Source organism: Cololabis saira, chromosome 22, assembly GCF_033807715.1.
Source record: "Cololabis saira isolate AMF1-May2022 chromosome 22, fColSai1.1, whole genome shotgun sequence".
In the NCBI taxonomy this organism is placed as follows: Eukaryota; Metazoa; Chordata; class Actinopteri; order Beloniformes; family Belonidae; genus Cololabis; species Cololabis saira.
In genome coordinates, this window is record NC_084608.1 from 12,612,366 (window position 1) to 12,630,157 (window position 17,792).

The following is a 17,792-nucleotide window of genomic DNA, read 5'->3' on the forward strand; positions in this document are numbered from 1 at the left end:
GACATTGACAAATGTTAAACAAACGAGCAAAATAAAAAGATAGAAAGATGAATAATTTGTCATAACAATGAATTTTGATAACATGTTCACCATTTTACAGTTTTTTTCGATTGCTTACACACTAAAATTAAAAGTAGTACACTATTAGCAAAACCTTACACTCAAGAAGCAAAACATCAGCCCATATTTGCACAACTATAAGCACATTGTCAACCTCACACTTGTTGCAAAACTCTACACACAGTGATTTTCAAAACACTAAACACACTAAACGTACATTAGACACAAAAATCTATCATAAAGTCACTTCTTTGCAATACCAAAGCACTGACTGTCAAATTAGCACACCGTCCAACCAGTTGGTTCAACACAGTCATCAGGTGTGCAAACACTTGTTTGCTTAAATGTAGACACACCAATCAGGTGTATCTACACTATAGAAAGCAGCAGGTGAGCTCATTGGTCTCCAAGCACAAGAGTCAGAGAAAGACTACAGTTTTTCTCGATTGCTTTGACACATTTTGCACATCATGGGTCAACTTTATCTAATGCTCACACCTTCTTTGCACAGCAAGAGTCCTCTCTGGCGAATCGGTTAACTATTTTTCATTGCTTTCACACAATTTTCTTTGACTTTTACTGTAATACACTTTTCAAAACAGTTAACACACTTCTCACAAAGAGACACAAAACATAACTGATTTACCATGGCAACACATTGCAGACACTTTGTAGCAGCCAATTGGAACTGCTCTCTCAATTCTAAAAATTATCAGCACCTGTGTGAACTCTCTTTGCAAAACAAAGCAAGTAGTCCTCAACCTATCAAAGAGGTCAATAGCTTGAAGTTGACACCAAGCATGGATCGAGGAGGACGTGGACGAGGACATGTGGCCTGATCGTCAGGCCCGTGTCGACAATGCGTAATTTTCCTGTATTTTTATTTTTTTCATATTTACAGGGTTTCATTTGATTGTGTTTCATTTACAGTACTTTCTTTGAGAATTGACCTTTGTTGTACTGCATATTGAACCCTGTCAGTTTGATTGCTTACAGTATGTGCATATGACAAGTACTGCAATAAATATTTTTCTGTCAGAATCTTGCCATTTTGTACACAGTAGAACAAATGTAAATCAATGGTGTTGACAGGAACTTCAGCAATACAAAAACAGATCTACAATATTTTACTGTATACACATTTTCTGATTTTACTGTAAATACTCTGTGACAGTATATTTCTAAGTTATATAACTAAGTTAGAGTGCTCAATACAAAACCCAAATTGTAGTATGTTGTCAGTTGCAAAATAGTCAATACTATGAGGGTGTTGAACAAAAGTTGATATTGATAGCTGTGGTTTCAATTTTGTTATCCATCGTTACAGTAAATAAATGAGAAAACACACATGTTCAATTGAGAAAAAATTCTAGGTTTTGATGGAAAAGTTTGGTTTTGATGGATGTGTGACAAGTTTTGAGAAAGTGGTGTCATTCTGCAAACATCATAAAGTGTTTTGGTTATTTCAGCTTCTGTTAAGGGCTTTGTGTGAGCTGTTTTGAAAAAGTAAACTGTGAATGGAAAAATGGGCCAAAACGATCAAGAAAAACTGTATATTTGTACTTTGTTGATAGTAGTCTACTCTAATCATAGGGACGTAGAAGTGTTTTAGGTTTATCACAGCAGAGTGTAACTCGTGCAAACAGAGTATAGTAATGTGAAACGTGTTTGTTTCATATGGTAACAAAGTGTGGTTTTTAAAAGAAGTGTATAGTTTTTACAAGCGTGTTTAATTTTGCAAAGGATCTGTAGTGTTTTGCTAATTTGGTGTGTTGTTGTGCTAATTGTGTGTAGTGTTTTGAAACCACGGGCCCTGTTTTGAAAATCATGCTTAGGCAATCAAGAAAAACTGTAATGGTTGTAGGTGATACTAAAACTTTTAAAGAGCATGTCTACTGTATGCTGGTTTGGATGGTTTGTCATTTCACATATTTCTGAAATTCTGAATTTCTGAAAGATTTTTGTAACATTTGTTATGTAAAGTTGCCATTTCTATAAGCAAACTGAAATTATTTTGAAAGTAAAGTGTTATTTAGGACCTTCGTTATGGCGTTTTTGTTTTGGATTACAAGCATGTCAAAAGGCAGATGAAGGACCTTTAATTTTACAGTATTTGGTATTGTATTGAAATTAAATCTTTCCTGGAATAGACACCCGATGGATGTCAAAAGATTTACCCATGCCACGTGCCTTAAATGAACCCACATAAAGTCACAGAAGTGTGTTGTTTTTTTTAAACTGTGCTGACAACAATGAATGTTCCCCTTTCCCCGTGCAGAGGCTGTTCCATCCATTATTTCATTTCATTTATTGATCCATTCCAGACATGTCAAAACCCACAGAATGAATCTATGTATGTATGTATGTATAAATAGATACAGTACATATACACACACACACACACACACACACACACACACACACACACACACACACACACACACACACACACACACACACACACACACACACACACACACACACGTGCAAACACACACACACACGTGCAAACACACATTTTGAACATATGGAACTAAATAAATCTATATAAATAAGTGAATCTGTTTTCAATGAGTGTACACTAAATAAATAAATGTATACATTTAATTTATTTATGAACACATACATATCACAGACACATATACATACATACACACACAAACCTATATACATGCACATGCATAATAAACATTATGCTGTTCCACAACAGGGGTACTTTCCATTTGACCTCTGTTCATTTTAAACAAAATTTGCAGCTGTCATTTAACATGAACATCATGGAGCGTTCATTATTTGTTGATGCAGCAACGTCCACAAATACAGCAACATTGTAATTCAATGAAGTTCATTTAGTCTTGGCTTATAATTAACTTCTCTGTGTTCACTCTGATGAAGGCGGAAGTTTTACACCAAAACATGTTAGGTCAACAATAACCTAAAAACCTTATCTGAGATAAAAGACACAGAGAGGTTAACAGCAACATTGAAATTGTGGATGCAGCAACATAAAAAAGGTCTTGATATGTGAATGCGAAAACCTTTGAATAAATATTTGATTATTTTGAAGCTATTTTGGATCTAATTTTTATGATGTTTGGGTAAGGTTAGTTACAGTTTTTTCTGAAAGCTTAGGCGCTAATCATGTTCTTGTAGCACAATTTCTAAAACTATTAACACACATAGCAAAACCACTCACTGAGTTAGCCAAACTAAAAGCACAAATACTGCTTTGCACTCAGTTTGTAATTTTGTAACACACATTTTGCAAAACTGAAGGCACAATTCGCTGCTTACACTCAATTGCCAAATTTCCAAAACACTCCTAGCAAAATTATACACATGTATGGCTATTATTTACACTATTTTGCCAACTGTCTGGCACACTTTCACATGTGAAAACAATTTTAGAGAATTAGTTCACTTTGCAATCAGCCTAAGCACTATAAATAAGCCACAGGTAAGCTGTCTGTGTGGAGTACAATGGAAGGAGCAAGAGGAGTAAGAATCAGAGGAGGATGAGGAAGAGGACGTGGAGGTGAAGGAGTTGGAGGAAGAGGACGTGGAGGTGAAGAAGCAAGAGAGAGAGGACTTGGAGGTGAAGGAGTTGGAGGAAGAGGACGTGGAGGTGAAGAAGCGAGAGGTTTAGAGGAAGTTAGAGGAAGAGGACAAGGAGGAGCAAGAGGAGGACTAGGAGGGGGAAGAGGAAGGGCCAGAGCAGACCTGATATGTCATCATATGGGACAATGTTAGTTTCCATAGGGCTGCTTTGGTCCGCAACTGGTTTACCGATCACCCACTCTTCATGGCACTCAACCTCCCCCAATACTCTCCATTCTTATGTAAATCCGATTGGCATCAGGCATCATGTCAGGCCTGGATACGGCATGCAAGGAGGTATTTTCCCCGGTGCCTTGGACTGGAAGACATCGCATGCGATGTGGATGAGATTTTGTGGCCGGACCCAGAGAGACGGCATGATGTAAACTGATTGTCTTTTTTTTGTGAATTTATTATTTTGTGTTCTGTGTCTTTGTTTTGACGAGTGTGAATAAACACCAATACTTGAAGTTTGGATCCCTGTGTGTTTACAGAACTATGACAAAAGTATGACCTCAAACTGACCTAGCCTACCTTGTGCACAGAAAAAGAAAAAAGCCAGATGTGTTTTGTATTCATACCATCAGTGTGTAGTTGGCACACTATGTGCTTAGTAAATGATGGCATGTGTTTACTGTCTGATATGAAAACACCATTTTTACTAAGGTGTGTAGAGTTAATCAAACTGTGTTTGCTTTTACAAGAGAACTATAACGTTTTGATAATTTGGTGAAAGGTTTTCTCATTTGTGTGTAGGGTTTAGCAAAAATAGCCAATGTTACAAAAAATGTACTTAAGCATTCAGAAAAAACTGTATTATTGAGTAATAAAAGCAGGCATGTAGCAGAATCTATAAATGCAATTTACCTCTGAAGGTCAGACTACAATTGTTTGGTTGATATAGGAAGGACATCTTGGTTTTATTGAGACCAATCAAATTAGATGGCTTAAAAGTATACTGAACTAAGGTCAAACAATCTGCATATACATATATAGAATATAGAATTGGATGTTGAAAGTGGAGCACATTACAACCGTCCTTCCAATCACTGATGAAATCAGCGGTGGAATCAGTTAATTTTACTTACTTTGGTTATTATTTCTGTCATTTAGCAGACAAGCGATGTACAAACATCTGAGAGAACAAACACACCAGCAATTAGGGTTAAGGGCCTTGCTCCGGGAGTCAGGGCGGTTCATCTTTGTTGCCCACCTCTGTCGCCTCTACACGACCACTCCACTTTTAGTTCTGACAAAAAAATCAGCCTCTGAGGATGCTCTCAATATATTACATCTGACATTTGTGTTGGAACTATGGTATTTTTAGTACTTGAGAGTCTCTTTCCAATACTGAGACTTAGCTTTTTTCAAATTTAAAATAAGCTCATATCTAAGATAATACAAATAGCACAATTACTCAGTTATGACATGTATTGATTTTATTTCAATTAAGCATGATATCTAAAAGGTTTGCAAATGACTGTTATGTGTTTTTTTCTTTTAAACTTGCATTTTTTACAGTGTGCCAACCTTTTTGAAAAGTTAAAGTTAATATATGTTTGGAGATTATGAGTGAACTCAAATGAGATCAGAACTGGTTAGATTTCTCAGGTCTGGTTACCCTTGATGAGGCACAAGGGCGTCACACCTGCCTATACATTAATAACCTACTGACCCAGTATGCTCCTCCCAGAAAGCCTCAGATCAGCTGAAAAACTCCAGTCCAGGGTGAAGACACGCCTATTTTAGATTACATTTCAATAAAGCTCCAAATCTGCACTGATACTTTTAAGCTTGAGTTTCAAAATGTCATCATATTTTAACTACTGATTTTATCTATTGTTCTTCTTTCTTTTTTGTTTAAACTTTAAATAATGCTTTTTATTGCTACTATGTGATGTTTTAATGTCTCTGTAAAGCCCTTTGAATCATCTTGTTGAATTGTGCTCTACAAATAAACACTTTTTGAGTGCAGGATTTGTCTGAAATCTGCTTTGTTGCTGTTAATCCCTGTCATTTTCACTCTGTCATCTTTGCAAACCGGGAAAACATTATTTTATTAAACGTGTGATATAACAGAGAAACACACTTTCCTACAGACTCTTACCCAGAACACGAGACCGAGACCTTACCCAGTGATTAAAAAAGCAACAACTTTTTAATCAAGCATAGAGAAGTATCAGGAAGAAAAGAATCAAACAAATCCAATTCTACAGTTACTTTTACGTTAACACTTTGGGGCGCGTCACTCATATACCAACATCTTGAACAGAGCGCTGAAATGCATATCGGTGCTCAGAAAACTCAGCTCTCCACGTGTGGCATCGTGAAAAACTACAGATACAATTATAAAGAAAAAAAACCTTTTATTAATATAATCATGCATTTTGATGAGATCCGCTGGACTCTGCTTGTTTGTTTCCACCCTCACATTACCTGAGTCCTGACCTGACATTCAGCGGTTGCTGCCACCTTAGATCTTTGCAGTCTTCTGCACAGGGGGACTTTGGATCCACTCTAAGGTTAGATTAAATATATTTCCCAGAAAAGTTTTTCCATGAGATTGAAAGTACCCGGTTGGTTGGCACCAACGAGTGATCAAAGTGCAGAATCATTATCAGAGCAGATGCTTGAACTAATCAATTCTGTCTGAAGGCTATTGTTGTTGTCCAAGTCTTCCTGTGGATAATTGCACATACATCAATGCACACATCTCCAAACCACAATGTGGAGGGAGCATCTTAAAAGTATGTGAAATCCCTGCTGTCCCATTTGAATCATCTGCTAAGAACTCTTAAAGTAGACCTTTAAATGAAAATAAAAAAGTGATGTATTATCCTTCTGTCTTTACTTACCACCAAACTCCTTTTGAAGATAATGAATTGTGGCTACTTGTGTGTTCTTTCTGCAAGTAAAGATGTGGGGTGGCTGGAGGAAAGGCAGAAATACTCAAAGTGCTCCAGTGATGATGACATTTACACTTTGGGTTATCCCACTGATGAAGAGGTTTTGCAGAAAACCAATAAATGTATATAGCATACATAAATATATCCTCTATTACAGATAAGTACACTTTTTTGTGTAACTTTTGGAAATTGAATTTGATTTGGCTCTATGTCTTTTGTCTTTCAATGATTTTTTACAATTCTAATTTGGTTTTTACTGGAGCAGTGAGCATTTTATGTTTTCCTGCTAATCTGGGAGAGCATTTTTGTTATATTTTATATATATATATATATATATATATATATATATATATATATATATATATATATATATATATATATGTATATATATATATATATGTATGGACAGGACACCAGTCTGTTACAAGGCCATATAGACAAATGTGAACCTGAATCCCTCTTAGTTTTCCACATTGTTTTTAATAAAGGGAACTTATCCTAACATTTGAAGAAGTAAATGACAATGAGCTCTCCTCGTTTCATTGACTTAGTATTCTTTTTGGGCGGTGGGGGGGTGTTATACCTTTGTGAAGCCCCTACTTTGAGTTTAGTAAGTATACATCTTTGTTTACAATTCTTTGCTCTAGTCTTTTTCGTTTAATTTTGTTGCATGCTCTTCTATTTCATTGCCTCTACTTCTTGTTTGATTTAGTTGCATTTGCTTTTTTTGCACATTCTGTTTAGTTTCATTTCCTGTTATTTCTTCTCCAGCACCGGATTTTGTTAGGAAGTTAATGAAGTTCATTTTGTTCCTCCAGTCCTGAGCATGGACCATAGCTAACATAAGTAATAACTCAAGGAAACACAGGTGGATCCAACAGATCTGACCAGCTGATTGAGGTCATGGTTCAATTTATATCTGGAAGTTGTTTGATTCCAAGAATCGTTTGACGGAGAAAATCACATAACGTTGAAGTACAAGAGTGCAAATGAGGTAAAATATACAGGACAAATAAGGTCCACATGCCAGTTCGTGGAAGACCATAAAGCAATTTCACCACAATGATCATTAAATGTATAAGTGAGTTTACGTAAGGGTAAAAATCACATCAAACATAAGCTATGAGGCTGTGTGTAAAAAATCACATCATCCGTCCTCCATCATTGGCCTCATTGAAAACGGATTGCAAACAGTAAACCAAAATTAGGCTTTTTTTTTTTTTGTTTGCTTAATTAAAAAAAAAAAATCCCTTAAGTGATCTATAGTTTTCCTTTAACAAAGTCATTGGCAGAAGTGAGCAGCAGAAATCCTCTGTAATCTCCTCAGAGGTCTGCAGATAAGATAAGTGCGTGTTTTGCCAAGCCCCCACGCCTGACAGGGCTTTAAAGGGAGTGGTTGTCTCCAGCTGCTGCACTCTCTCCCACACCGCTGCCTGTTGTGTGTCAGTCCCAGCAGCAGCATGTCCATAGACTTCTCCAGAAACGCCACGGAGAGGCCAGAGCCTCACAAGGCAGACGTCAAAGGTAAGTCCCGCCGTGATTCAGTTACCAGCATAGTAAATGCATGGACTTTAACTTAGTTGGCTGAGTGACTTGTTTCCTTTCAAACAGGGTGCATCCCCAGCTGGCTGCAGGGCATGCTGCTGCGCAATGGCCCCGGCATCTTCTCAGTGGGGGGCACCAGCTACGACCACTGGTTCGACGGGATGTCCATCATGAACAGCTTCTCTTTCAAAGATGGTTCGTGGAATCCTTACCTGAATCCCATTAATACATCTGTTCACCTGAGTGGACTTCAACCTTTTTTTTTAATTATTATTCATGTTCACAGGTGAAATGACCCACAGAAGCAGATTCCTCAGAAGTGACACTTACAACTCCAACATGACTGCAAACAGAATAGTTGTGTCTGAAATGGGAACAATGGCTTATCCAGACCCGAGCAAGAACTTCATCTTCAAGTAAGCAGAACCCTATATAATATAATATATATATATATATATATATATATATATATATATATATATATATATATATATATATATATATATATATATATATATATATATATACTGTATATATATATATAACGCAGAGCCTACGGCGTAGGGTACGCGGCGGTATTTATACATATATATATATATATATATATATATATATATATATATATATATATATATATATATATATACCGTATTTTCTGGACTATAAGCCGCTACTTTTTTCATAGGTTTTCAACCATGCGGCTTATACAAAGGTGCGGCTTTTCTGTGGATTTTTCTTCCACCGCTCGGGGCGCTCTAACCGGAATTAGAATTAAAACTAAGACTAAATAAATGCAAAGAAGAATACGCTACTTCTTCTTTAGCTGATAGAAGTAGGTAGAAGCAGATTTCAAACAGATAAATAGATAAATAAATAGCGGTTATTTTCTCTTGGTTCTGTCTCATTTTAATCAGCAAATTTGCTGCCGTGTTAAAAGACACTGTTAGGAAAGATCTATTTAGGTACAAACATGTACATCATTTACAGTTCAAAATCCTTCTGTACATGTAGTAAATATCTAATCTAACAACAGAAATATCTGCGGCTTGCATATCTTTTTTTTTAAATAAAGTGGATGCGGCTTATATACAGGTGCGGCTTGTATATCTTTTTTTATTGTTTTTTTAAAAATAGAGCGGGTGCGGCTTATAGTCCAGAAAATACGGTATATATATATGTATATATATATATATATGTATAAATACCGCCGCGTACCCTACGCCGTAGGCTCTGCGTTGGTGTAACGCGGAACCTTATATATATATATATATATATATATATATATATATATATATATATATATATATATATATATATATATATATATGTATATATATATATATATATGTATATATATATATGTATATATATATATATATATATATATATATATATATATATATATATATATGTATATATATATATATATATATATATATATATATATATATATATATATATATATATATATATATATATATATATATATATATATATATATATATATATATATATATATATATATATATATATATATATATACATGGACTTCCCCATTTGTTTGAATGAGAAGGTGTGTCCAAACTTTTGGTCTGTACTGTATATATTAAAAATAATCGTTTATTATTTTTTTTGTTATAAATTATATTTAGTTTAGTAGTTTTGGTTGTACATAAAAGTGTAATATTTTTTATTTCATCTAATCCTTTTCACTTTTTATGACTCATTTGCATTGTTGTATCTGCTTTAGCTTAAAGCAAAAGAGTCATAAAAGTGGGAGTCCATTAATTTACCCATTAGTGTTGGAAAATAGTTATTTCTATTTGATGTAATTAATTCAATCACTTACCCCTCTAAAAAAGGTTCTTCCTCTTACTTTTCAGGGCGATTACTTTTCTCAACCACACTGTGCCAGACTTCACTGACAATGGTGCAAGCAGTTTCATTAGATATGGAAACGGCTACTATGCCACCTCTGAAACCAACTACATCCGCAAGATTGATCCCGTAACCCTGGAAACTCAAGACAAGGTACAGTACGTCCTTGTGGTAATCGTTGTCAATGCACAATTGAGTGAAAAGTTTGTTTTGATTTTTGTGAACTGTCACTCACGCAGTTGGACTACATGAAATACCTGCCGATAAACTTGGCTTCGTCGCATGCACATTATGACGGGGAGGGAAACACCTACAACATCGGCACTTCAATAGCAGAGAAGGGCAAGACCAAATACATGCTGTTCAAAGTCCCTCCGGCTTCAGATAAAGGTAGGTCATGGCGTTGTTTTGTTTTGGTCAGCTGACCCACTTTGACTGAACTCGGTGAACTCTCTTCTGCTCTCCTCAACCTGTCGGGAGGTAATGTTAGTGGAGAAAAGAAAAACACCCCTGTTGGAGTTGTATTTGCTGTTACTGATCAAAAATCAGATGATTACAGTTTGGAAATTTTCCTCATCATTCAAATTAAAGCACTGATGTATCTTATTTACGGCGGGGAGCTTAAAGTGGAGAAACTGCCTCACAGTGATTAGTTTTGTTCTGGGCGACCCGACCAAACCTGCTTCTGATGACATGACAGCCTTGGGGCCTGATGCACAAATAAACCAGGGGATTGTTCAGTCCAAACACAGTTTTAAAATTTTTATACTCTATAAAGCACCAGACATTGGACACGCAGGAAGGAGGTGTAGGAGTTTAAGGGCCGGTGTCATGTACTCCACTTAGGTCAGTGATAGTGAGGGTTGTGTCAGCTGCAAATGTCAAGAAGCAACATTCAGTTCTCATGAGAGCTTCTTCTGTAACTCGCTAATCTTTTTTATGTATAAACTGACCGTTTAAGATCTTTTCGCTGTTCTCTTTTAATTTGTAAAAAAACACCTGTCAATAATCGTAATTGATAACTTTGATTTCTTTGCTATTTTGGTAAACATGTATGCATCCTACTCTTATAAAAACTACAATGGAAAGAAAAATTCTGAACTCACCTTGAGTTGTAAGTCGGATTTCCTACATTAACTTTAAGGAGTAAGCTTTGGTGTACTGTATATAGGGTCTGCATTAATAAAAACCTTAAAATAGCCTTTATATATGACATTTAGATGAAATCAACCTCTTATCATCGTGAAATATAAAATGTGACTTTTGCCATCGAAGCATAGATGGGAACCATCTAGTTCATCACCAGGCCAAAAGCCAGGGTTGCATTGGTACAAGCAGCAGGCGGAGAAATCTATGACTGCACCGTTAATTTTGGATAAAATATAAGTTACTGTATAGGGTTCAGAACATAGGCGGCCATCCAACCTCAGCCTTTTATTTTATTTTTTTTTAGGCTGTCTCCTTCGTTCCTGAACACTCATGTTTTTGCTCCTCTCTTTCAGACAAGGGCAAGACTGCGCTGAAGAACGTGGAGGTGATCTGCTCCATTCCCTGCCGCTCTCTCCTCACGCCCAGCTACTACCACAGCTTCGGCATTACGGACAACTACATCGTCTTCATGGAGCAGCCCTTCAAGCTGGACATCCTGAAGATGGCCACCGCCTACATGAGGGGAGTGAACTGGGCTAGCTGCATGAAGTTCTCCCCTGATGATAACGTAAGGAGTCACTGCACTTTAATTTATATTTTTTTGTGCATGTGTCATTTATTATTTTCAGAGGTGTCAAAAGTATTCACATTCATTACTCAGGTAGAAGTATAGATACTAGAGTTTAAAAATACTCCTGTAGAAGTTGAAGTATCATCTCAAGTTTTTTACTCGAGTAAAAGTATAAAAGTACTGGTTTCAAAACTACTTAAAGTATAAAGGTAAAAGTAATGTAAGGGGGAAAAAAGCCATTAAGGACAAAAGCCACTGAAAATGAATGCATCTTAGTATAATGCAAATATATTAAAGAACCATATATGTGTACTATTGAGCATTAACATGTGTTTCAGAGAGCAGGAGATATGATGACTAGTTGCCTATAAGTATTGTAATGGTGCAAAAAGTCAAACTTCATGTTCATGTTATCATTTATCCTAACCTTTATTGGAATGTACATCCAAGTTTAGTTGCAGGAATCTGAGGGAACGGATGTAAGAACAAAACTGGACAAGAACATCTGAAACAACCACAACCAAATTCACTCTATCCGGATGGAGCAATTTAACAGAATAGTTTTTTTTAAAGGCCGAAATTAAATAGAGTAACGAGGCTGTTTTTAAAATGTAAGGAGTAAAAAGTACAGATAATTGTGTGAAAATGTAAGGAGTAAAAGTAAAAAGTCGTCTGAAAAATAATTACTCCAGTGAAGTAAAGATAACCAAAATTTCTACTTAAGTAAGGTAATGAAGTATTTGTACTTCGTTACTTGACACCTCTGTCCTCTGATTATTTTAAGAACAAAAAGCCTCATCCATGTCTGCCTGTTTCATACCTTGTAGAGTGGAATGAGATGGAGTACATTTAAAATGTTGATTTTTTATTTTTTATTTTTTATTTTTTTATCTTTAGACTCTGATCCATCTGATTGACCGAAAAACGGGCAAAGAGGTTGAGACAAAGTACTTCACCGGCCCGATGGTTGTCTATCATCACGTGAATGCTTTTGAGGATGAAGGTCATGTGGTGTTCGACGTCATCGCCTACAATGACAGCAGCATGTATGACATGTTCTACCTAAGCAAGCTCAAGGAAGATCTCAGCTTCCAAGGCAATGGCTACTCCAAACCAAGTTACAGAAGATTTGCACTTCCTACCCAGCCTGACAAGGTGAATAAAAAGAGGTCAAGCTATAAGATATACTGTACAGAAGATGTTCTCATTTGCTCATTTTGCTTTGGTTACTGCCTTTTGCAGAGCGTTGCAGCTGGAAAGGACCTGGTGAACCTGACGTACACTAAAGCCAGTGCTGTGAAGGAGAAAGAAGGCAAAGTCATCTGCAAGGCAGAGGTGCTCTGTGAAGGTAAAATGAATGCTGTTTGCTATTGTTTTGCTGCTATTTCTCGCTCCGAGTCTTTTTGTATAATTTGGGAGTGTAGTCTTTGCCTCCTTTAGTCATTTATTCAGTGTGGCTCTCCCTATGATCCATACTCATGGAGCCACCCCCTCCTTTTCAACCTGTGGCATCGCCCAGTCTTTTTTTTGCTAATCACCTAGCCCCAGTATATTACTATACATTTCAAGATGCCCCTACTCCATTTTCCAGTGTTTTTTCTTTTTGTATCTGTATTTATTTTGGATTTCCCCTCCTCCTGCTTCCCATGTGTCCATCAGCCTCTTCCTTTTTATTATAATTTAAGAGAAAAAGCTCTTTTTTTTTACCTTTTGATGTGCTCTGCCGCCCAGTAAAATAAGGACAATGACTGATTTTTATTTCCACCAGGTTTTGAGTTACCCCGAATGAATTATGACTTCAATGGCAAGAAGTATCGGTTCTGCTATGGGAACATCGTGGAGGAATCTGCACTGTCGAAACAGGTCACATTCCCTATTGTTTGTTTTTTTTTTACTTTGGTCACTGCAGGACAGAACTGGTGGGAACCTCCGTCATTCACTTTTCTTTTTTTTTAACAGTCTAACAAGAGAGAGAGACTTCAATCCTGTAGACTCCTTAAGAGCGGATGCTTTAAATATACATTCAGAGGGGATATTGTCCCTGGCAGGTTTTTCCACAGATGTAGGAAGCACATTTCAGCACTAGGGATTACCTGTTGATGCAACACACTGGAGTTAAAACTTTGAAGTTATAACGACCTATTGTCCCAACGAAAACTAAAAGTCTTCATGATTCCGCTGGGGTCCAATCGTACGTCGAGGCACGAACACCACAGGAAAGAAGACATTAAAGTACAGAATTACAGTAACAGATCACAGGAAAAGAGGAAGGTGCAAAGTCCAATTCATTTGTTTTGACGTCTGAAGCCTCAGTACGTATGACTTTTCCATGAACTTTCATTAAACTAGGGTTTGGGTCAAGATTTCACATTTTGTAAACCGACACAGGATGAACAGCATTGTGTCTATTGTATAAAGCATAGTCAGTAAGAGTCGTCTCAAAGAAAAACCTTTGCGGAAGATTTGCCCTTGTGCAACTGCTCAAGCAGCATTTGAAACGTACTGTAGATATTTACCCAAAATGTACACCTGAAACATGAAACATTATCAAATTTTAAAAAAAATGTTATTTCTGCAGACTAATAGAGAGAAGAAGTGGCCGCGTGCTTTTACAGCTCTCTCATCTAGACTCACAAAGCATCAGAACGTGACAGTTAAATATAACTGCATGTCAAAACTCCCAAATCTGCTGACATTAGAGGAAAGCATCCGGCAGCATGGAAACATGACTCATGAATGCTTCCACTCAGTTCCTGAAAACAATTAAAGTAGTCAATGCAATGCAACTTCAGCATGAGTGCACACTGCTACTCACATTTGTGTCGGCGTACAACTTGTTTTTATGTGAACATCACAAAGTGTGGCTGCAGTCACTGAGTGTCCACATGTTGACACTTAAGAGAGATGAGGTGACAGCAGAGATCAACCACAAAACCTCTGGGACTGTATCCATTAGAGGTAAATATAACCAAAATATAGCGGAAAAAGTGGCAAGTTGTCTGTATTGCGCTCAGATATAGTTTGTGGTATTTTAAACGCCGTGGAAATGACAACCAGTCAGATATCCCAATCTTATCTATTTGGTTTGAGTTTTTTATGGGCCTAGATATATGTGGGTTGGTTAGCCGTTTAGATATGAAGGGTATTTCAACATGACGGAGCAAGATCAGACCATTATCCTGGTTCCCCGGCTTTATATCTGCTCAGTGTCACATCTTGCTGCAGTAGCTGCAGCTCAGAGGTGAGAGGCAAAAGGCTGTGAGGTTTCAGGAGAGATTCCCACCCCACAGGAGAGGTTACTGGAGCTGAGGGAGGGAATACACCAATGGAAACCAGTTGCTATGTATACAGGGTTTTTGTGAAGTCATATCAGTTACGTAATGGCCTCTGAAACAAACAGTTCATTACTTTAGAAAAGTTACAGTAAGTATGCATGTTATGTGCATTTCCTGGAGCGTGATGATATCTGCTCCATCTGTGTGTTTGGCCGAGAAAATGAGTGTCATCATGCTCATACAGTATTTTATGACGTGTTACTTTGAGTCGGGATGCAAGCAAACAGGAACTTGCATATATTATGACCTACAAAAGATGTAAGAGCTATTTTATAGCTCTTTGCCAGGTAACCAGTTTGCTTGGGGGAGCAAAGTACTGCACATGCACAGATAAGATGGTCTATAAAACTATGAATATGCCGTACTATACGTTTATCTCTGTGTCTGTAAATAATTCATATGTAGCTTCTTAGAACTGCAGCGTCCTACTAAATAAAATTTGGTTTCATTGATTTGTTGTGATCTGTTTATTTCGCAGGTTGCAAAGTTTGACACGGAGACGAAGAAAATGGTTTACTGGAGTGAAGACAACTGCTGGCCATCGGAGCCCGTGTTCGTCCCCAGACCTAACGGGGAGTCAGAGGATGACGGTGAGGTTACTGTGCCATGTGTATACGTAGGTTTAAAGGGGAAGGACATACATGTAGCGTTTTGTATGTGACTATTATGCGATTTGATTTTGATTTGATTTATTTGTCTCAAACATGCGCAAGCATAAAAACAAATGGTATACAGTATATAATATTAACAAAAAATAGCACATTGCGATGAAGTGGAAGTTCGAGAAGGAGCTGAAGGAAGCAAAGCTTATCAAGTTCAGCCCCGCCCTTACATTGTCATATGGTATATAATACAGTTATATATAAAGTACAATTTTTTATATATATATATATATATATATATATATATATATATATATATATATATATATATATATATATATATATATACACATTTATATACATACATATACAGTACATACACACCTATACACATCACACATATATACAGAACTGTCTCAGAAAATTTGAATATTGTGAAAAAGTTCTTTATTTTCTGTAATGCAATTAAAAAAACAAAAATGTCATACATTCTGGATTCATTACAAATCAACTGAAATATTGAAAGCCTTTTATTATTTTAGTATTGCTGATCATGGCTTACAGTTTAAGATTAAGATTCCCAGAATATTCTAATTTTTTGAGATAGGATAGGAGTTTTCTTAAGCTGCAAGCCATGATCAGCAATATTAAAATAATAAAAGGCTTGCAATATTTCAGTTGATTTGTAATGAATCCAGAATGTATGGCGTTTTTGTAATTGCATTACAGAAAATCACAATATTCTAATTTTCTGAGACAGTCCTGTACATTCACACATACATGCAAGTATGTTTATTCATGCACATTTATATCATGTGCATGAATAAAGTCTTCCAAGGTACTTTTTAGAAAAAAATGTTATTACAAATGTGTTCATTCTTTTATGAGGTAGAAGTTCATTTGATTCTGTCCCTGTAGGAGTGGTCCTGGTATCCGTTATCAGCTCCAGCCCGGGCCAGTCTGGTTTCCTCCTGATCCTGGATGGCAGAACATTAAAGGAAGTAGCTCGAGCATACGTGAATGCTCAACTCAACAAGGACATGCATGGAGTTTTCATCCCTCAGCGGAATTAAACAACTGTTTATACGTTCGGAAACTGCATCTGGAAAAAATAAGAAAAACCCTTAAACAATGTACTTATGTAGCATTACAGTGTATGTTTTCTATGATCTGTTCTCCATCTCCAGGGCAGCCACTCCCACCAGTCAGGGTTTCCCAGCCACTGCATTTACCATTTGCACACTCCTACGAAGCCTTCTGAGTATTTATACCCCAGATGTGGCTTCTTTTCCCAGTTTGCACCTTGCTTGTTTTCATGTTTGTGTTTGCTCATTTTGTATAAACATGCATGGCCTTTTCCTCCCCCTTCCTTTTAGTATATGAAGTATCGTTCATGCTTTTATCATCTTGTTTGTCCCTTTTGGATTCTCCAGTGATATGTAAAATAATAAATCAAAACAATTTTTCATAAGTTTAGTTTAGAAAGACTTTTTGTTGTGTGTGGCTCAACTTTCAGCACAATCTTTGCATGCCAGATCGCTGAGGTTTTTGATGACTAATAGCAGATGGTCACTGTTTCATTACACACCTAATATTCAATTCAGTTCAATTTTATATATATATATATATATATATATATATATATATATATATATATATATATATAGCGTCTATTACAACAGAAGTGATGTCAACAGCATTTAGCAGACATCCACACAGACAGGTAGAAGCAGCAGTGGGATGATCATAGGGGGGACTGCAGGTCAGGACGCAGCTCCCGAAGCTCCGGCCTGCAAACATACACGAAAGAGAAAAAAGAGGGGGCGCCGACCAGCACAACAAACTACTACTATAAAGGTTGGATATCTACAAGATATACCAGATGGCACATTTGATAACAAAACATACATTCATTATTTGATAAGACAGATACCAACATAACGATAAAAAGAAGTAGTTTAGGAGTAATACAGCTGATCTCCACTAATCTGCATCATTGTCTGCATGGTTGCATTACTGGAAGCACATTCAGAACAGCCCTGAGTACTCAGATTACCACTAGCTCTTTTATACTTGTATTACTTGTATTTGTATGATGGTTTTTTTTTTAAGTATAGAACTGTTACTTCTTTATCTGCATCACTGCAAG

General features: G+C 36.6%; 1 protein-coding gene across 1 annotated transcript; it reads left to right on the forward strand.

Annotated features, from left to right (window-relative positions):
* The first annotated feature begins 7,936 nt into the window (after window positions 1–7,936).
* On the forward strand, window positions 7,937–17,114 carry bco1 (beta-carotene oxygenase 1). Its single transcript, XM_061712957.1, has 11 exons — window positions 7,937–8,087; window positions 8,175–8,303; window positions 8,395–8,524; window positions 9,992–10,139; window positions 10,226–10,376; window positions 11,489–11,703; window positions 12,604–12,861; window positions 12,949–13,054; window positions 13,475–13,569; window positions 15,520–15,631; window positions 16,562–17,114. Exons 1-11 carry the CDS (start codon window positions 8,024–8,026, stop codon window positions 16,714–16,716), a joined length of 1,563 nt encoding a protein of 520 aa, XP_061568941.1. The 5' UTR covers window positions 7,937–8,023; the 3' UTR covers window positions 16,717–17,114.
* Window positions 17,115–17,792: the final 678 nt, after the last annotated feature.